The sequence below is a fragment of the Vulpes lagopus genome, chromosome 5 (assembly GCF_018345385.1).
Source record: "Vulpes lagopus strain Blue_001 chromosome 5, ASM1834538v1, whole genome shotgun sequence".
Taxonomy (NCBI): domain Eukaryota; kingdom Metazoa; phylum Chordata; class Mammalia; order Carnivora; family Canidae; genus Vulpes; species Vulpes lagopus.
Window position 1 is genome coordinate 5,345,059 of NC_054828.1, and position 21,041 is coordinate 5,366,099.

Genomic DNA, 21,041 nt, shown 5'->3' on the forward strand with positions numbered 1-21,041 from the left:
CAGGGGGAAACGAGCGGCAAGAAAGCCAGGCCAGGCAGCCGGCGAGGCCAGGGCAGCAGACATGGGAGGATGGACCAGGAGGCTGGTCGGAGAAAACCTGACCCCAGCACTGAGTGCAGGCGGCCACTCAGCAGCCCCCCGTCACAGCAGAGGCAGCCGGCGCTGCAGTGTCACTAGAAGAGGCCTTGGGGCCGGAGGTCTGTCCCCGGCCTGTAGCTCCAGCCTTCCTGGGCTCTGGGGCCACCTCATTCCGAGTATTCGACTCCTTCCTGTGCAAGCAACTACAGCGACTCTGGTGATCTGCATCTGAACCTAGATTAATACAGGATTTGTTACCAGTCGAGGGAGGCAGATCTTAAGCGAGGAGGGATGATGGATTCGGGGGGGAATGTTCCACCGTGGAGAGGGAGGGAGGACTCGCTGGCCAGCAGTCACACGGGGACGAAGCGGATTTGGACCCGGCGTCTCCCCAGAGCTGGGTACTTGCCAGCAGCACTTTGGGATGCTCAGTACTTTCAAAGCACCGAGGCCTCGCTCTCCAGGTTAGCGATACTTTAAGTGACAATTTTAACATGTCCGAGGCACCTGAATCCCCCCACCCCACCGTGACCTGTGCAGGGAAGGTTTGCAGCAGGGTCAGCGAGGACCGCAGAGCCTTGGCCACCGCCGGGGTTCACCTGGGCCCCTTGCCCTGCAGCACCAGGAGTGCGCAACCTCCCTGGAGCAGCACCGTCCAGCCTGCGCAACCGGCCTGCTGGCACGTCGCGTTCCACGCTGGATCCAGGCAAGCAGGTGGACTGGCCTAGCGCTGCTCGGTGTTCCTGCTCACCCGCCGCGGTGACTCTGCCCCCGCCTCTCCCTGTGGCTCCCACCCAGGAAGGCCTCGGCCTCAACACACGCAGGGCCTGTCCGCCCACACCGGGCTGTGAGCCAGCTCCTCTGCCCACTTCCCGGTGTCACTGGAAGCTCCTGGAGCTCGCACGTCCCGGGCCCAAGCCCTGGGCTGGCACAATCACTGACCACTAAGTGCATGAAAGCAAAAACAGACACAAGCAGCGCACAGCCTCGTGCTCTCAGGTTCTTTATTAGAATCAATAACAGAAAAAAAAAAAAGGAACAAATAACAGCTCACTGTCCGCACCACCCTGCACTTTCCTAACCAAGTCTCCGGCGTCGGGGCAGTGAGGCAGAGCCTCGGCTTCCCGCTGCCAGCCAGGGGGGCGGCGTTGGCACCACCACCAAGGGTTTAGTGGCTTTCATTCAATATCCAGAAATCCAATGGCAACACTGCTTAAAACAGTTAAAAAGACAATGAAACAGGGGCACACAAAAGGGGGCAAAAAAACTGTTCCATTCCTTTAAAAAACAGCTCTTTGTGGGGCACCAGGGTGGCTCAGGGCATGCTCCCTGCGATCCTGGGATCCCTGCATCAAGCTCCCCACAGGGAGCTTGCTTCTCCCTCTGCCTGTATCTTTGCCTCTCTGTGTCTCTCATGAATAAATAAATAAAATCTAAAAAAAAAAAACCCAGCTCTTTATCACCTCCAATAAGGACATGCGGGCCCATGGGTTCGGGGCTCCACGTGCATAAGATCCTATAGTTGTTGCAGGGGAAGCAAAGCTGCAAGCAGCCTCCCCATGGCCAGGGGGGACTCAAACAGCCACTCAGAGGAGGATAAAAGGTGACCATCTCGCCACCCTCACCTGGGTCCACGCTCGGGGCCCCTAACCCTGAGCCGGCGCCACTTGGGCGCAAATTCTCTCGCTGTCATTTAGGTCCTGCGGAGGACCCCCTGCGCCCCCCTACCCTCCCCACCCCCCACCGACAGAAAAACAATCCACTGAAAATGTGGGTCAATGGAGAAGGAAAGGTTCTAGAACTTTCCAGGGTCAAGGAAGAGGCTTCTGCTGCAGAGGTTACCCCCAAGAAGATGCCCAGGCGTGCCAGGGCACGAATGTCCAGGCCTCGTGTTGAGCTGATTGAAAGCGGACAGTGAAGGGAGGGGGGGTGAGACGCACACGGCGCAGGGGCCTTGGCAGGTGTGCAGAAGGCAGACCTGCCACCTCCGAACCAACCTGAATAAAACCAGGTTGGAACACAGATCACACGCTTTGCTGGCGCCGTGGCCCTCAACAGTCGGCACTGAGGCAGCTGCGCCTGTTCACGTCGGCCCGCATCTCGGGATCCCCTGTACCCTCCTCCCAGGAGCACAGAGGGTTTGCCGTGCGCTCCCTGCCCAGCCAGGAGGAGCTCCCCGCCGCGCAGCACCACTGCCTCCCCTCGCAGCCGCCAGAGCTGCCCACCTGGGCTGAACACCCCGAGACTGCATTCGTTCCAAACGCGGTCTCCCCCGCCCTCTCCGCCCCCCCTGGGCCCCCAGGGGTGGACACAGCCCTGCCAGGCCCGCCTGTGAACGCCGCACGGCTCTGGGGGCCGGCTGGGATTCTATGTGTGTGACGAAGTCAGCAGAGAACGTTCCAGCCTTGGCTATTTTGTCAAAGTGGCCCTTTAATGTCACCGCATCCCAAAAGAGACACCGTAATACTGTTTTAATTATTTCTTGCCCCTGCTGGGAAACCACTTCCATCAGAACGGTTATTTGGAAACTCCCGCCAGCCTGGCGGCTGTAGAGCTGAGACACAACAGTAAAGGGTTTCCTGAGTCGCGAGCGTGTTCGATTTAATACTAACAACCAGCTCAACAGCTCCGATCGACAGCGGGAAGGTGAAAATCTGAGATGAGAAAGGCCCATCCTGCTTGGCAGCAAATGCTGAGCCCAGGGAGGAGGCTGCCGGCGGGGGCGCTGCAGGTGCAGTGACACAGTGCAGGTGCCCTCCTCAGCAGAGGGGAGGCCCCCCCCAACTCTCTTGAGCCAAGGTGAGTAGGGGAGGGGACCAAGAGCATCCCTTTCCAGAGTACCCAGTGGGAGATGCCAGCAGAGTTCCAGAAAGCCACGCTGCAGGGGAGGGAGATGAAGATTTCGTATCCCCCCAGTAAGGGCTGGACTGTGTCCCCCGGAACCCATATGTTGAAGCTCTAACCCTGAGCACCTCAGAATGTCACCATACTTGGAGATGGGGTCTTTGCAGAGGCCAGGACGTTACAATGAGGTCACATGGGTGGCCCTCATCCCTATGGCTGGTGTCCTTATAAGAGGAGATTAGGACACAGCCAGGGACAGAGGGAGGACACGGGGGAGGGATGGCCACCTGCAAAACAAGGAGAGGGTCTTCCTGCGGCACCAGCCCTGCCTCAATGCTGGGCTTCGGGCCTCCGCCGCTGGGAGACAACAGTCCTGTTTTCCTGTCGTCTAAGCCCCCATTTTGTTACAGCAGCCCCTGCAAATGGAGAGACTCCGTTTTTTAAAAGCTTAAAAATGCATCGATTCCCAAACAGGGCCTCTGAGATGTGTCAAGCGACATTTTAGATCTGGCTCCTGATGCAGCCCACTTGGCTGTCACCAAAAAAACAAAAACAAAAACCCAAAACAAAAACACCAAAAAAACCCCCCTCCAACATCGCTTCAGCAAATCCTGCCTCCCACACAGTGGCAGTTGAGGGTCACCCGGGTCTTAGACGTTCGTGCAAAAGGTAAATGAAAAGAATACTGGTTGATCAAGAGACAGAATGTGGGGCAGGCCCTCCCATCCCATCAGAAGCTTCTGGGACTTTAGAGGGGAGTTTTTATAACTACAAAACACTTTTTACTAAAAAGGCCTTGCTTCCAAGGAGAGTTGCCTGCACCGGTCAAGCTGACCCATGGCTCCTGCAGAGCAGTCGGGGCTGCTGTGATCACCCACGGTCGTTAACTCCTCCGTGGAAAGGCTTGCGGGGCGCCCCTCCCACAGGCTGGGGGATTTGGGTGGGATCAGGGCTGACTAGTGTCCCGTGAGCACCCATGGGGCCGCACGCAAGCACAGGGGGGTGCCAAACCCTGCATTTTAAAGGATGCTGCCCACTGTGTGTTACACTACGGAGCTTATGAGCAATGACCCAAACAGGCCGGTGGAGCAGGGGTGGGGTGGGATGGGGTGGGGTGAGGTGGGGTGGGGTGGGGTGGGGGAGGCCAGGCCTGCACGCCCGGCACAGGCTCTGCGGCTCACTGCTGTCACTCCAGGTTCTTGTATTTGGTGAACAGGTTGTAAAGAACTCTCAGGGTGGATTTGAGATCCAGGTTCACCACATCTGTGGAAGAAAAGAGAGGCGCCGTTGGAGAGGCGAGAGGACCTGAGCTCTGGTGCTGGTGTGCAGGAGGCATGGGGTTAAAGCACTTCGGGTTAAAGACCGACCCCCTGGGTGGTGCCATCCCGAGTGGCCCTGAGAGGCCCCAGGCCGCTAGACCCCTGAGTGAGCCCCTGGGATGGCCAGGACAGGGCTGCTCCTCCTGCATCCCTTGTAGGACGTGGGTCCGGCAAGTCTGGCGACCCATGGTGTCTATGTGCTGTGGGATCTCCAACAGCCAAGCACCAACCTGTGCCAGGACGGAGTGCAGGCCTTCTGGGGCAGGGTGGGGCCAGGGCTGCTGCCCTCTCCTGCACCCTCAACGCCAAGCGATGGGCTACATGGTGCGGCCCACGGCAGGACCCTCGGCCTGTCAAGTCCAGGCTGCCTTCTTTGGTGGGAAGGGCACCCGGGTCTCCTCCTCACTTGCCCTATGACTTAGCCAACAAGTGCCTTCCCTGCTCTGGGCCTCCACCTGTTTACCGGTGAAACTGGCCCATTGGACCAGATGAGGCCAAAGGCCCTTCTCTGGCCACAGAATGAACACCATGCTCTCCCCCTGCAGGCACTCACCCCCAGAGCAAGACATAGCACCCCGTACAGAGGAAGGCTGCCGAGCAGCTGCCGTGAACTGACAGGCGTCCTTGTACCTGGTCCCAGAGTGCATTTCCAGCCTCTGCCCAGAGCCGGAGGGAAGCACAGGGAGCTGGCGCAGGGAGCTGGTTCCTTCCTGCCTCTCCATTTTATAAAGGAGACCAAGACTCACCCAGGAGAGACAGCCTGTCGACCAGCTTACCGACTCAGGGGGAATGCAAGGGCTCACACGTGCACCCGGGGCTCCCCGGGGCTCCCCGCTGCTGCTCAGACCCACACGCAGCATGACCGTGCCTCGTCCCTGCTCACAAGCACTGCCCTTTGTTGGCCATCAGGGACATAGCATGACACTCGTCCAACTGTGGCAAGCCTTTCATACCCTCTCAAGGTGTGAAACAGCATGTCTAGCCTGAGTGCTGGCACCTGCAGGGTGTGCAGATCCCGAGGCTCGTGGGCAGAGGTCACGTCCTCCGAGTCAAGCGGTTACTAGTGACCAGCGACAGTGGTTCTGCCAGCACAGTCCTCCTGGGTCCCTGAAGCTAAGAGTACAGGGGGCACGGGGGCCGGACGTTACCTTCAGGCCGAGCCTTGGGTGTCTTGAGCCCTCCGTCCAGCATCAGCTCAAAGGCAAACGCCACGTTGTGGACCTGCCAGGGCAGCGAGAGCAGAATCAGTACATCCACAGGCCCCAACGGGCCCAGTGCAGGGCGCCGGCTGGGCAGGGGTGTAGGGCGAAGATGTTTACTAGACGGTCCTTACTCCGCTCAACCAGTGACCGGGGGCAGCTCAGAGAGATGCAGGGGTGAAGGCACAAAGCCTGCCCTCGAGGGCCCTGGGGTCCCCGAGCGTCTGCTCTGCCACAGGCCACACAATGAGAAGTGACAGTGACTCTGGCACTTTCACAGACAAGGAAGCCAAGGCCCGGAGAGGACGTCACTTCCCAGAAGCACCCAGAGCTCCGCACTGTCCCCAGCACAGCACGGCCTGCCCACCGTGCGCTGGGAGGGCCTCACAGAGCCGCGTATGCACAGCTGCAGGCAGGACATCTCGCTCAAGGGCAGTGGTGGCCCAGGTACCAGGGACCCTACTGGAACGGAAGTCAGCCCGGTGGTGGCTGCAGGTGGCAGGACCCTGGTTCTGCCCTCGACTTACCAGATGTCACAGGAAGATGGATGCCCGCCCCACCCCCCGACTTCTCCCCGAAATGAAAGGTACCACTCAGCCCACGAGGATGCTGGAAGCTTATATTCTGCTAACAGCTTTTAAAGAGGTTTAAAATAACACCTTCTCTGCTGCATTTATCCACCTGAATCACAGGGACGCCGGGAGACCAACCACATCACAGCCAGCCATCTGCTGGGAGCAAAGGCTGTCAGGGGGTGGGGTTGGGGGGGCACCAGAAAATGAAATAAATCATGGAGTCAGAGCTAGAGAGGACCCTGGGGCCCTTAGTAATCAAATATCCTTTCAACAGTAATATCTTTACGATTTCCGTGTAAATGAACCAGAAATATGGGCATTTTACTTGTAGTTTAATAATTAACCAGGAAAATGATGTTTGACAAAATAACCTGCAGTTGATCAACCCTTCCCACCCACTCCCCCCACCCCCACCCCACCCCCACACAGGAGCTCAGGGATGGCATAGTGGCCTCCAGGACCCTCGACGGCACCAGCACTGGGCAGGTGGCGCTCAGAGGGACCCCGTGTGGGGACAGGCCCCTCGCACCCAGCCCTGGACGGGGCTGCACGTGACCAGACGCAGGGGGCAGGGGGATCCTGGGCCGTTCCCGAGGGCCAAGTGGGAATGCCACGCAGGGTGTCAGACGCCTGGGTGCAGGGAGCCGGCCTGGCCCGGAGGAGGGGCGGTGGGGATGCGCCAAGGCTGCTTTTTGGAGGCAGTCCCGGGGCCGAGGTGGGTGAGGACAGGAGAGCTGGCTCCTGGTAAAGTGCTCGGCTCTGAGCAGGTCGGGCTCCTGAAACCCCACACCTGCCCTGCCCAGGCTTTCTTCTGCTTTCTTCTCACTCTGAGCAAACCGCCAGGCAGGAAGTCCTGGCCGCCCTGCTCTCATCCCAGAGGCACCCTCACCTCCGCCGACCCCTGGCCCCAGGCGCCCGGAAAAGTGCAGCCAGAACAGCAAAGAGCTCCCCAGACCCGAGGGGACCAGGCCCCAAGCCACCCCTGGGAACCAGCACCCAGCCAGGACACCCTGAAATCCTTGCCCTCTGCAATTCATGGGATTTTTGAAAATCTGGCCAGGCGATGGAAGGATAGAAGTTTCCAGAACAGGGGCGGATCCTTGACCCCAGGGAGGGAATATGATGAGGGGACGGAATGCAAAGCCTTTCCTTGTATTTGCCGGCACGAACCAGCGGAGTCTCCGCTCCCCAGAGAGAGGGACGCTGTGGAGTCTTCCAGAAAGATGATCAATGGGCACAAGGTACTCAGCAAAGTGGCTCCCACTGAGTAAGACGATAAAACACAAAGCCACGGCTCGTGCCCACGTCCCAGAAAGCTCACAGAGCGCCGTTTGTCCGTGTGCAGCAACCTAGGACGTCCGACCTGTCTGGTCTCATTGTTTTTTAAATCCAGGGCAATTGTTTAAAAACACATCACTCCGTGTGGGGAGAGCAGCCCCGGGCCCATCTCCTGTTGCGCTCAGAGGACGTTCAGTGCCCTCCCTTCTGGAAACGCAGAGCTCCCAGCGTCGGAGCAGACACGCCCCCACGGAGCCTGCACCCCCAGAAGACAGCTAGTGGGTAGACCCCAGCAGCCCCCACCGTCCTGCCACAGCTGCAGGCAGCGCCCAAGAGCTCGGGTGCAGGGACCGGCCTGGAGCGATTTCAGGTCTACGCAGCGGGGAGACGCCACTGCCCGTGAGCTCGTGATGCCAGGAGGCTAATAAAGAGGATAAGCTTGCAAAGAACCTGCCAGTGACTCTTATGATGAGCATCGCTCCCCCAAGAGGGACCAGGAAGCTGGTTAAGAATCCACCGGAATTCTAGCATCTTCCCCAAGGAGAGCTCCGGCTGCCCGCAGAGCCACCCCCACCCCCAGGGCGTCCCCTTCATGAGGGTGAATGGGCCACTGGACGCACGCTGGATGCTGTCCCCTAAAGCAGCCTTCCCTCCATGGCTCTGGAGATGGTCATTAGGCCTCCCGCACCTCCCAGGCCAGGGCAGCAACCAACAAAACTCTCAGCCCTGTTGCAAAGGGAATAAGGCCGGAGGCGGAGGGAGGGCACCCCTGCCCCCACCAGGTGCACAGTCTCATCCTGGGAAGAAACCCAGATCCAGATACTTGGCTCAATTCACCGCTGCTGCCAGCATTGTTATTAATTTGAACAAAGGAAGAAATCTCTCTCCCACACGATGCTTCTGCCACCAGCCAGGTCAGGCCTGGAAACGCACGAGCCTCTTCACCACATCAGCTGTGTGCTCGTTTCCAGAACGACAGCAAAGGCGCCCTTGTCTCCTAATGGGAGTTCTGCTCGTTCCCCTGGCTCGAGCTCTCTGCATTCACCACGGCTCAAACGTGCCAGGACCTCTCTACTCTGTTCTGATTCCATCTCAGCAGGCGAGGCAAGAACAATTTGGCCACAAGCAAGCTGCCTGCAAGGTGCCAGAAGTATGCAGATTGATAAACACTGGCCCCACTGTCGGATGTTTCTCTGGCAGCCGCCACCCGCTTGCATCGTCGGCCTCTCTGACTCATGGGTCTAGCACTTTGGGAAAAATCAAGTGACAGATGCCCGTGAGTCCAAAGCAATACGGATCGTGCATAAGCCAAGCTTCTAAAGGCAACGCACTAACTACTGTCTGCATAGGCTGAACTCTGGGGAGGCCCCGAGCAGTGGGCAAAACACCCGGTCACACGCAGTGAACATGAGATGCGGCAACCCGAATTCAGAGGTTGCGCCCTTTGACCCAAACGATCCCATTGGGGGGGATGTTCCTAGAAAATTCACAGGAATGGATATACATGTCTATATTTGAGGAGATGCCCTATTATTTCAAGGGGGGAAAACCCCAGAAATGAGTTAATTGTCCAAGAGTAGGGGAGACAGGGAGACAGTGGCCTCAGAGCTGTGGGGCTTTGTGCTACCACTGAGAAGAGCACTTGGGGAAGTGGACCTAGCCGGGAGAACCAGAGGTGACACATGCACATCAACAAACAGGAGAAGGATTCGCAACTCTACAGACGTCCGACCACAGTGATTAAAAATGGTACCGTCTCATGGTAAAAGACCCCAAGAGAATGTGGCACAGGACACTTGGGTTTATCTCTACTGCTGAGGATTGGGTTGTGTCTAATTGCAGGACCATTTGTGGGGCAGTTTTTTGTTTTGTTTTTTCTTTTTCTTGGAGGACTCCAGCCAGAGCCCCAAGAAGAGCCACCGGGGGATAATCTAGGTTGTGCGCTTTAGTGAGGACGCCTGGGGCTGCTCTGAGGATGGAGACCACACACACGTACCTTCTGGTCGAAGCTGTCTGGGGTCAGATAGAAGTTGTGCAGGGGCACAAAGTAGTCTTCCAGAAGGCCCATGAGCAGAACCAGGTACACGCCATCTGCAAACTACAGAGAAACACGCGGTGATGTGTCTGGGCTGTACATGGAGGTGGTGAATGCTCTGCACCCATTCAAATGAAGGAGAATGTTTTCATGTCAGAAATCCGTGCCTCATGCAGGCAGGAACCCACAATTAGGTGAAGGAAGGACCCGGGTGCGAAGCATGTGGCTCAGGACTGGACGTGGCCACACATGTGGTTGGGGCTGGAGCGCATCCACGCGGATGGGGCCACGGCTCCGGATCCGGACAGCCTGGCCATGAGGTCCGTCTCCCCAGGACTGACCTCGGGGTAACACTGGTTCCCTCTCTCTGGGTTGGCATGAGGACCCGGCAAGAAGGGAACAGGGAGCACCCCGCATATGGCAAGCATGTCATGGGTGTTGGCAGCTGGCAGGATCCACTCATGACTTGCAGGGTGCCCTAGGCTCTGGTTTGGGGTTTGCTGCCCTGTTTCCCATGCTCACTTTGTCAGCTCCTGAGCACTTTCTTCAGTGCTGGACGAGGTGTTCCCATGCTTGAGCCTGGTGACAATAAGCCTTTGTGTGTCCATCTAGATGAGCATCTAGTGTCCATCCCAGCTAGACCCTGAACACTGGGCAGCACTGGGGCAGGGAAAGCCTTGCAGGCTGCAGCCCTCAATCAAGACCTTGCTCCTGGGGTACCTGGGTGGCCCTTTGGCTCAGTGCGTGATCCCGGGGTCCTGGGATCGAGTCCACAGCGGGCTTCAGTGGAGAGCCTGCTTCTCCCTCTGCCTGGGTCTCTGCCTCTCTCTGTGTGTCTCTCATGAATAATAATAATAATTAAAATCTTTAAAAAAAAAAAGACCCCTCTCCCCGCCACCTGGCCCAGCAGCACCTCCCACCCACAGGAGAGGGACCAGGAATCTAAAACAAAAGACCCAGCTCTTTGGCAGACAGCCCTCCCCACCCCCAATAAACCAGGGAGCAGCTACTTCCTTTAAAGGTGAAGCAATGGAGACCAGTGAGGACACAGCAAATTGCCCGAGGGGACAAGAGAACCAAGGTACAGTCCGCACCCGGAGGGCAGATGGCATCTCTGAGGGGCTGAGCCCTGCTGGGGTCCACTGCAGGCCCAGTAGTTGTGAGGACCCCAGCCTCCCAATGTCTGAAATGGTGTCATCCAATATGACTGTCCCTGGCTGCATGTGCCTATTAAACCTAGACTTTTTTTTAAAGATTTTATGTATTTATTCATGAGCAACTCCAGGATCACGCCCTGAGCTGAAAGCAGACGCTCAACCGTTGAGCCACCCAGGCGTCCCTATTTTTTCGTTTGAATGTTGCAGACTTATTTTGTTTTTTACTATGGTAAAATATACATAATGTGAAATCTCCCATTTTATACATGTTTGAGTATTCAGGTGAGTGGCATTAAGTCCATTCATACTGTGTGCATCCATCCATTCATCCGTCCGTCCATTCCAGAACTCTCATCATCTTGCAAAACTGAGACTCCATGCCCATTAAACACAAACTCCGGGGATCCCTGGGTGGCTCAGCGGTTTAGCGCCTGCCTTTGGCCCAGGGTGCGATCCTGGAGTCTTGGGATCAAGTCCCACGTCGGGCTCCCGGCATGGAGCCTGCTTCTCCCTCCTCCTGTGTCTCTGCCTCTCTCTTTCTCTCTCCCTGTCTATCATAAATAAATAAAATAAATCTTAAAAACAAACAAACAAAAAAACCCCACAAACTCCCCCAAACCTCTCACCCAACCCCTGGTGTCCACACCCTATTCTCTGTCTCTGAATTTGCCTCCTTTCGGGGACCTCACATAAGTGACACTGTACAATATTTATCCTTTCATATCTGGCTTATGCAGACTTTTTTTTTTAGTTGAGATAAAGCATACATAAAATTTACCATGTTAAGAACTTTCATACTATTATGTAACCAAGTGCCAAAACTCTTACATCTACAAAATGCTTAAATTAATTAAAATAGGGGCAGCCCGGGTGGCTCAGCAGTTGAGCGCCGCCCTCAGCCCAGGGTGTGTTCTGGAGACTCAGGATCAAGTCCAGCATCGGGCTCCCTGCATGGAGCCTGCTTCTCCCTCTGCCTCTCTCTCTCTCTCTCATGAATAAATAAATAGAAAATCTTTAAAAGAGAAGAAAAAAACAAGAGCTCCTTCCCCCATCCAGGCAGGCCACCAAGGCCTCCAATTTAAAGATGTAAAGTCAAAATCAGAAACATCCAGTATCACCAAGTTGAAAGGGGAAGGGCAGCTAAGAAACAAAGCCCAAGGCAGAGGGACACCATCCTTCCGAGGAGAGTGTTCCAGGCCCTGGTCCAACGTGATCTGACTGGTGAATGCCCCACGTCTGCATGGCAAGGGTGTCATGCATCCACACCATGAGGAAGCCACATTACTCATCTCCTTAGGGAGATCAGAGGGCTTTTTAAAACCACGTCCCCTCCATGCAGCAGCTCCCCCCCGACCGTGCTCCAGGAAGAGTGTGCTGGCCAGACTCCCCCGGTGACACGGCCCCTGCAGGCCCAACGAAACCAGCTCAATTGTCAGCGTTGACCCATTTCCAGGACATCCGTGAATGAATATCCTGCCCCTACCAAACTGCCCAGGAGTTGCAGGGAGGCGAGCGGGACAGAGAGCCTCTGCTCCCTCCCACGGCCTTGCCGTGCCCGGGTGGTGGGAGAGATGGGGGCTGCAGAGGAAGGCGTGGCAGGGAGAGGGGTGCTGGGGAGGGTGGGAGCCAGGCCCAGCTGGCGGCTTATCAGTCCACGGGCTGGACGCTTCTAGTTCACACTCAGGAGAGCACACATTTGTCATGAGGCAGGGGCGTGCCCTTGCTCAGACCCCACGGACACACCACGGACACCCCACAGCTCCCACGGCTCCCAGGGCAATGCCCAGCTTGCAAGGGTATGACCTCCATCAAGCCCCCCCCCATATCTGCTGCCCCCTCAACATGAGGAGAGAAGTGCAGAGACACGGAGTAACCGGCCCAAGTGGCGCAGAGCTAGAAAGCTGCCCAGAATATAGGAGTGGTTTTGTTTTATCTTATTTTTAAAGATTTTATTTATTTATTCATGAGAAACACAGAGAGAGGCCGAGACACAGGCAGAAGGAGAAGCAGGCTCCTTGTGGGGAGCCCGATGCAGGACTCAACACCAGGACCCCAGGGTCACGCCCTAAGCCGAAGGCAGACCCTCAACTGCTGAGCCACTCGGGTGTCCCTACAGGAGTGGCTTTTAAAAGGAGGGAAAAACACACGCATGTCACCACGCGCACACACATGCACACACCCTCAGCCGGACTTTGAGCCCAGGTCTCCCTGAGGATGCATGTTATTTATAAAAATCTCTCTTCTGGTGGACCAGTGGTTACAAATACTTTTAAGATACTCCTTGAAGCGCGGTGGTGGAGAAAAAAAGGGAGACGCCGAGCAAATAACAATCAATGCAAACCGAGGTGTAGGGTCACAGTTGGGATGTCCAGCGACCACTGCTGCTGTGTGTGCATCACCCCGGGAAGGGGGGGGGAGTGACAGCTGGGAATGGCTGGCGGGGCCCAGGATGCCCAAAAGGGCAAACCTCCCCGGGCCCTGGAAGCATCACTGCCTTTGCACTGACGATCCCACTGCCGGGGGCGCGTCCTGACAAAGAGAGCCCCCTCACCCCCCATCACAACAGTGGGATGCGCCCCGTCCCGAGGAGCCAGCTTAGTGACGTGCGGCCCAGCCTCAGGATGGAATAGAAGGCAGTCCTCAGGGGTGACCGGTAGGGACGGACAGACTGGGCAAGGGAAGAGGGTTAGATGCCATCATGCGCACAGACTCAAATAAACAAAATACGCGTTACACAAAAGCTGTACAGTGAGAGCCACGGTCACCTGCAAAACGCACCTACGCGCACGCACGACGTCTAGAACACACATCCGACCATGAGGTGCAGTCATTTAGGTCTGGGGAGGAGGAAGCGGGGAGGCGGCGAGGAGGGAGGAAGGGGAACCGTTATTTTTAGGCTGGGACGCTCCTGGACTGAGGAAATAGCCAACGGCAGGTCATGAGGCTGGGTGCGCAGTGCCCGCAAACTACGACAAACGATGCACCGATGAATATACTAATTAAAAACGGTCCATTGGGCTTTCCAGTACAGACCCGTGCCGTCCAGGATCAGCCAGCCAGGTGGAGGAAAGGTCCAGAACAAAACCCCTCGGCACCGTTATCTCCGGGTGTTGGGATTAGGGATGATTTTTATTTGTTTTGCTTATCTGCATTTTCAGACATTCTACAATGAACCTGAATTACTTTTTTAATTAGAAAAGCAAATGGGAAAAGGCAAAGCAAGACACAGAACGGAAGCAATCGCCCAGGGGTTTAAGAAGGATCGGCTAGGGGTTAGAGGGAATCTGCACCGAGAGGTCTAAAGACTCTGAATTCAAGCATCCAGCTAATCCTGGGAAAATTATGTTTTGTCTTCGATGCCTGGGGAGCGTTTGAAACAGATTTTCACTGTGTGATGTTAGCTCTGAGCGGAGTGGGGGAGTATATTTTATATACTAGCTGCAGGAGAAATATTTTGTGCACCCTCGTTGGACAGGTATTTAGCGAGCACTTGCTCAGTAAGCATGGCCGTGGAGAACAGAAGCGGGGGCACAGAACGTTCTAGACTGAAAGAATTGCACGTGGCCACAGCCCTTCGGTGGGGGTGGCAGGACGTCTCAGAGGGTGTTACGGGTTCAGCTGGGTCCCCCTCAAAAAAAGTGTTGGAGTCCTAACCCGCAGAACCTGTGACTGTGACCTTATTAGGAAGTATGCTCATGACGGAGGTAGATGAGGTCACCGGGATGGGCCCTAATCCAACACAACCAGTGTCCTAACTAAAAGGGGACATCTCGGGACTCCTGGGTGGCTCATCTGCCTTTGGCTCAGGGCATGATCCTGGGGTCCCAGGATCGAGTCCCACATCGGGCTCCCTGCAGGGAACCTGCCTCTCCCTCTGCCCGTGTCTCTGCCTCTCACTGTATGTGTCTCATGAATGAATAAAGTCTTTTAAAAAAATAAAATAAAAGCACGTTGAGATCCCAGCAACATGAATTGTTTCTTAAGAGGGGAATGGGTAGCTGATTTAAAAAAAAGGGGGGGGGGAACATCTGGACACGACACACAGACATTGGGGGGGAGTGTCAGGTGACGATGAAGGCAGGGATGCGGGTGAGGTGTCTACAGCCCAGCAGACGTCCCTGCAGCTGGGGGAGAGGCCTGGCACGGAGCCCCCACCTCCCCTGCCCCCCCAGAGCCCCAGGAGGAAGCAGCCCTGCCAACACCAGTCGGGGACTCCAGCATCCAGGGCTGTGAGGACGCCCACCTCCGTGGCACCGTGTTCCAAGCAGCCCAGGACGTTACAACAGAGAGCCTGAGGGAAGGCCAAGGCGGCCCACCCGGGATCAGAGCACAGGCTGAGACCACAGGCAGGTGCCTCACCCCGGAACGCTGCTCACCTGGGTCTCCAGCTCTGTCACCTCCAAGTTCAGCTTATTCAGGTGCTTGTTCACAAACGTGATGAGAGACTGTCAAGGCAAAGACAGAGACGGAAGCCGTGAGTGAGGCGGTCTGCTCCCATCCACCCACCCGGATGGACCTGCCCTTGCCGTCACCGGCTTTGTGAGACGCTTCCAGGATCTCCTCCGTTTGCTAAAATAAAAGGCTCACATGCATCCAGCGAGCCCTGGTCTTCATGCAACCATGCCTGACTCGCCATCCCAGCTGCAGAGGAAAACGCACAACCCCGGCCAACCCGTGTGCGTGCGCACGTGCTCGGCCACACGCACGTGTTTACCGATCCTGTAGTGGAACAATCAGCGCCCTTAGGAAGGATACAATCGTCAGGGGAAGAGGACTCCATTGTTAGATGCGTCCTGGATGTACAGGAATGACAGGAGGCCGCTCCGGCTCACCGCCCCCCACCCGGAGGGACCATCGGCCTCCGTAACCTGCAGCAAGCTGGATCTCAGCGAAACAGGGTCCCCAGCATCTCGTCTCTAACCAAAGTTTAAAACTTGTCACCTGGAACATCTCAGCCAGCAAACCCAGCTTCGAAGGGATGCCACGCCAGCCGCACCCCCACCCCTGGACATGACCACCCCAGCCCTGCCTTATTCATTCTGTTTAAATTTACTGAGCAGCTACTACGTGCCAGGCACTCTGCTTGATGTGGGGGCCATGAAGACAGCAAGACAGGGCCCTGCCTGGACAGCCTGCGGCACGGTTCTCCACCTTGGCCCCTGGTGGAGGCGGCGAGGAAATCGAGAGTTAGGACCCAGCGTGTGAGATATGCGATGGCAGGGAGGTTTGCTGAGTGCAAGGAGAGGCGTGTGGACCCCCGCAGGTGCCAAGGGAGGTGACACCATGGGAGACGGGAGTGCAGAGGTGGGCAGAGTGGGCACTTGGGCCCTGCACACATGTGCCAACACTTGGGATCTTCCGGGCACAGCTGGATGTAGCAGGTGACCCTGGAGGGGTAGATAGGGTGCTCCTGCTTTTATTCTGGGGGAAAAGGAGCCACTGACATGGTGACTGTCAACATGGGGGTGGGCAAGGGCCAGGCTGGAAGCAAGAACCGGTCAGGCAAATAAAAGGATTTTGTTTTGTCACTGGGGTCCCCACGGGCCCAAAATACATCTTTTCAAAGAATTAACATCATATCTATCAAAAGACAGGCCATGGGCCACACCATGGTCAACACCATGTAGTAGACTGTGTGCAGGGCCTCTGCACAGAGTGGTAGGTCCTGCCTCTGGGTCCTGACAGATGGGGAAACTGAGGTAGGGGTTATCCTCTGCCTCAGGCCACCCAGTTGATAGGTGGGGAAGCCAGACGTGAATCTTCTTGTGCATCCACTCAATGGGAGCCAGCTGTGGCTGTTTAAGGGGTAGGGGCTTGGGGCGGGAGGCACTGCTTGGAGGCCCCAAGGTGTGTCCCTCACGACCCAAGGATGCTAAGGCGGTTCCACCCCAGAAGAACCACTGGGGTGGTGCTGTCAGCCTTTTGCCAACGTGCTTCCCAGAACCAATCATCTCACTGTCCCAGGCTGGACCAGCATTCTCCAAAAGTGGGTTCCATGATCACGGTCAACCATGAGATAAACAGATCTCAAAAAACAAAACAAAACAAAACAAGAAAACAAAAACAGATCTCGCCATTGACAAGCAAGTTTGGAAAATGCTTCCTGCCAAGTCCTCCCTTGGGAGAACTCCAACACACGCCACCATAGTAAAGGTCCTGAGACGTCCTGCATCAGGAAACCTGTTCTGGGAAATTGTGCCAGACAAAGAGGGCGCTCCCCTAGGTCACAGGCAGAAATGACCAATTGCTCCTTGGATTTCACAGGGAGTTGGGAAGTGCCTCCCCGCACTGAGACGCCTGTCTGCAGGCGCAGTGGGCTGGGTGAGGACGAGCCCTCCTGGCAGCGCCTCCCCCTGGAAGCTCATCATTCCCCAGCCCCTGACTCCACAGCCTCAGTTCACATGGGGTTTTTTGTTGTTGTTGTTTTGTGGGTTTTTTTTTTTTTTTTCCACCCATAGCCCACAAGCAGGCTGCCTGGGCTGATGAAGGTCTCGTCCTCTGCGCTCCTGGGTGGCGGGGAAATGGACCAGACAGGCGCCCCGAGCAGCTGGGCCAGCAGAGGCCTGCCCATGTCCAGGGCAGGTCGTGAGTACAGCCCCACGGCAACGGGGCCTGCAAGAGCCAGCGGCTGACACACTCAAAAACACTGTCGCATTGAGAAAAAGCCTGGAGTCGAACGAAGCGCCGCGCTGGCGCCGACTGGCTAATTCACTCAGCAGAAGCGGGCGGGTGGGCAGGAAGATACCCCGGGAGCAGAGATGTTGAGTTAAAAGGTGCTAATTTTATGCGCTGCAGTTACGTTTTTGACTATAATTACACTTCCATCCATGTGGCAAACATTTCAAAGATCTCAAACACGTTCCCACCTTCTTCCCGGCATGGGGTGCATGCTGCAAAAAGAAAAAGCGGGGGTTGGGGGGAGGCCTGGAGACAGGGGTTAGCAGCCCGACCCGGGGCTTACCTTCTTCACCACGCTGAGCTTGTCCGGGGCGTGGTCAAAGAGCGTGTCGAAGGCGTCGCGCTCTGCGTGACAGGTGAAGGGACAGGCAGGTTAATGGAAACGCGCGGCATTGCTCCGGTCCCGGCCCAACCCGGGAATCTGGCAGCCTCCGACCCCCTCCCCGGGGATGTCCCGCCCCTACTCTCCCCACCCGCCTAGAATCCTCGTCTTTTCCGCCAGAACCCAAGGGCAGGTGCGGTCGAGGAGCAGAATCAAGGAAAAGATGCTTCTCACTCGCTGTCTCGGTCTCTCTCAGTTTCTATCTTGTAACATGAAAGTCACGGGTGGTGCTCGAATATCCGCCCCCGTGACATCCTCGGCTTCAGGCATCCCCCGTCCCCCTCTCTCCGTCCCCACGCTCCGGGCGCACCAGCGAATCTGCCGGCGCGGCGCCTCTGAGCCCGCCTCCCGATGGCACGGCTGCCAGCCCCGCACGGGCCCTCACCGGGCACAGGCGGCCGCCTCCCGCCTCGGCTGGCCCACGCCTCCACTCCCGGCCCTTCTCCCAGCTGGGACACTGGAGACCTGGATCGATCTTGCCCCTCCCCATCTCCGCCCCCTAACCAAAGCTCTCCAACAGCTTCTCATCACTCCTACAATAAAACTCATTCCCTCTCCTGTGGCTGATGGGACCCAGTGGGGGCAGTCACCAACCCATCCCCCGGCTCCCAACACACACGCACCCTCCCTGACTTCACTCCACTAACTGGCTTCTTGGCTTCTCCTCCATCACATGCCCACCACAGGGCCTCTGCACCTGCTGTTCACCTGCCACACTTCCTTCAGGTTGTTCTCGGATGTCAACTCCTCTGAAGGGCCTTCCATGACCATCCACGTCTAGAAAAGTGCCCCACACCTGCTGACCCTGGGACACTTCTCATAGCACTTAATCACTACTTGAGAGTACATCCTACGTTTGTCCATCTGTTGGCTATTAGCTCCTTGCTGGCTGAAAACACCGTCTCGCTTGTTCCCTCCACTGCCTCAGAACCAATCAACAAACCAGGAGACTCTGCTCTAGAATTCCTCTCCAGAACCCTCCTTGGGGGACACCCGTCATGTCCCACCCATTCTCCTTCTTCCTGGGGAGCCCTGCCCCATTCTGCTACCCAAGGACCCAGCTGTGGGCTCCAAATCAACACAGAATCAATCCTGTCCATTTCCAACATGAGGTCACTGGAGGCCAGCTCAATGCGGCTCTCGGGGGTAAGAGGGAGCAGGGCAGGCTGGGAGCCAAGGGCCTGGTTCTGGCCTGGGGTTGCCGTGGTGGGGCCCCATGGAGGCAGGACGGAGCCCACTGCAGCCTGGAGTGCAGGCAGGAATACTGAAGCCTCGCAGTGGATGCAGGGCTGTGGGGAGTCGCTGGTGGTGTAGACAGGGAAAGGAGGGCTTCTGGAAGGCCCTATGGCCCCTGCTTCTATCTTCCAGGAGCCAGCTGTCTCCCCATGTGCTCAGAGGACCTTGGCCAGCAGAGAGGCCCACTGTTACCAGCAGGGGCTTGGGGACAAACCCCAGCATGCAGGTCTGGGGACTGGGGAGCCCAGCCGGGCTGCATGGGGTGAGGGTAGGAAGCCTCCACTGCCTGTTTGGAGATGGCGGGGAGCCCAGAACCAGAGCTGACCCAGGGCCTGCTTCAGGACTGCCTGGCCTGGTCCATGCAGGGGAGGGACGGAGGGAGGGAAGGAGGGAGAAATCAGAGAGAAGGCAGGCCGACACCCAAGTAGGCCAGACAACCAGGTCTCCTGGAGGAAGCATCCCAGCCCTGCCTACCAGCCGGGCCCCAAAAGGAAAGTGCTCAATGTCCAAGGTCTAGGGTGTGGGGAGGCAACTCACAGCCCCGCCCAGCCCAGGTAACATCCTCCTTGGCCTTGGGGGTGGGGTGAGGAAGGTGGGAGGCAAAAAGGACAGGAAAGGGGGACGGGCTGCGTATGTGTGAGCATGTGCGGTATGTGTATACACACCCATGTGGGGAACGTGTACGTGTGTGGTGCACAAACACACACGCATGGGGGGGCTATGTATGTATGTTGTACACGCACACACGCATGGGGGTTTGCATGCATGTGCACGTGTTATGTATGGCATGCATACACCCATACGTGGGGGTGCACGTGTTTGGGCGGAGGACTGCCCAGCTTCCTTCACCTCAAAGCCAACAGTAACCAAAAGGCCCGACCCTGCAGGGTGCCCCCCCCTCCAGCTTTTCTACCAAGGCAGCCGTACATTATTTTTATAATCATTTCAGTCAGATTATACTCAGTACGACAGTCTGCTAAGGGGGAAAAAAAAAGCTAAATCTTTTACAAAGCAAAATACAAACTTTAAATGCAGCTTGAGAAAAACCCTGGGAGCAGAACAGAGCTTGACGTCAGCCGGGTAAATTTAGCTGGGCCACCGCTGGGCTCACAGAGCGAAGGCGTGCAGGGAGCACGGGAGGGTGTGGAGGCCCGCCAGCCCCCAGCCACCCCGACCTGCAGCTGGGGCACGGCCCAACATCACAGGGCACGGCCGGGGGCTGGGGGCCAGGGGCCAGGGAGCTTCTGCTGCGCCCCTGCAGGAAGCCTGGCCTTAGGAACGAACATAGATCCCGGTCGTCTGACCTCAAAGTCCCAGGACATCAGGCCAGTAGCTTCTTTCCCTAAGCAGCTGTTTCCCCCTCCTCCATAAAGAAGGAGTAAAAATAGTCACTAGCTCATGGCCGGTGTAAGAATTAAACTCACAGAGAATCAAGGGAGGAGCATGCCTGGCAGGTGTGTCGTGGGGGCCCTGACCCCACTCCACCCCAATGTCCCATTGGAGGCTCTGGGGACAGTCACGGGGATAAAGAGGGAGCAGCTCAGCCCTGGGAGGGACCCAGGTTGGGTGGGGGCAGATGGGTAAACTGAGCACAGAGAGGACAGGTACCCAAAACAAGCCAGGACGGTCACAGGGAGGGGCTGAATCAGCCAGGACCGGCCAGCGTCTGCCCCAGTGCGACCCTCATGGATGCTCATTTCAGTCCAAATGCTGTTTCGTTTGAGTAACATTTTTAAAATATAAATTGACTCTGCCTGTCTGCAGGGACCGGAGGCTGCAGCCACACTCAACCTGGCATCCACACCTGCCGTGGAACTGGGGATGTGCACTCCCAGGTCTATGCCGGCCTGCGCAGAGGCTGAGGGGCAGAGGACCCTTCCACGCTCTGGCCCCGTCCCTCATTCGTGTTATTGGCCCGGTCCCTGGAGGCACCCAAAGTCTGGGGACAAAGGGCCAGGGGATTGAGCGCAGCCTCACACGGGAGCCTTATGTTGAGCGGGGGTTTTGCTGGGACAAGGAGAGGAAGGGCATTCCAGGCAGAGGGAACAGAAAGTGCAAAGAGAAACACAAGAAAGCCAGGGAGGGCTGCAGACCCTGAGGCCCGCAGAGGCGGCTCAGAGGGCCTGGGCCCAGGGCGGTGACCCAGGGTGGCACAGGTGGCCCAGTCAGGCCGCAGTGGGGGGAACGAGCTCTGCTGGCAGAGACCAGGAGACCGAGGCGGAGCTGGGGCACAGGAGGAGAGCTGCTCCCCACTTCTCCC

The 21,041-nt window shown here is 57.1% G+C and overlaps 1 protein-coding gene across 3 annotated transcripts in view; it reads right to left on the reverse strand.

Annotated features, from left to right (window-relative positions):
* Positions 1-2,488: 2,488 nt before the first annotated feature.
* PARVB (parvin beta) overlaps positions 2,489-21,041 on the reverse strand; it is a 96,404-nt gene continuing 77,851 nt past the window's right edge. For all 3 annotated transcript variants that reach the window (XM_041755265.1, XM_041755266.1, XM_041755264.1), the window contains exons 9-13: positions 17,447-17,508; positions 14,862-14,930; positions 9,290-9,391; positions 5,390-5,462; positions 2,489-4,185 (exon numbers count right to left, since the gene is read on the reverse strand). In XM_041755265.1, the coding sequence (XP_041611199.1) occupies positions 4,109-4,185; positions 5,390-5,462; positions 9,290-9,391; positions 14,862-14,930; positions 17,447-17,508 (383 nt within the window). In that variant the 3' untranslated portion in view covers positions 2,489-4,108. The remainder of the gene's footprint in view (positions 4,186-5,389; positions 5,463-9,289; positions 9,392-14,861; positions 14,931-17,446; positions 17,509-21,041) is intronic.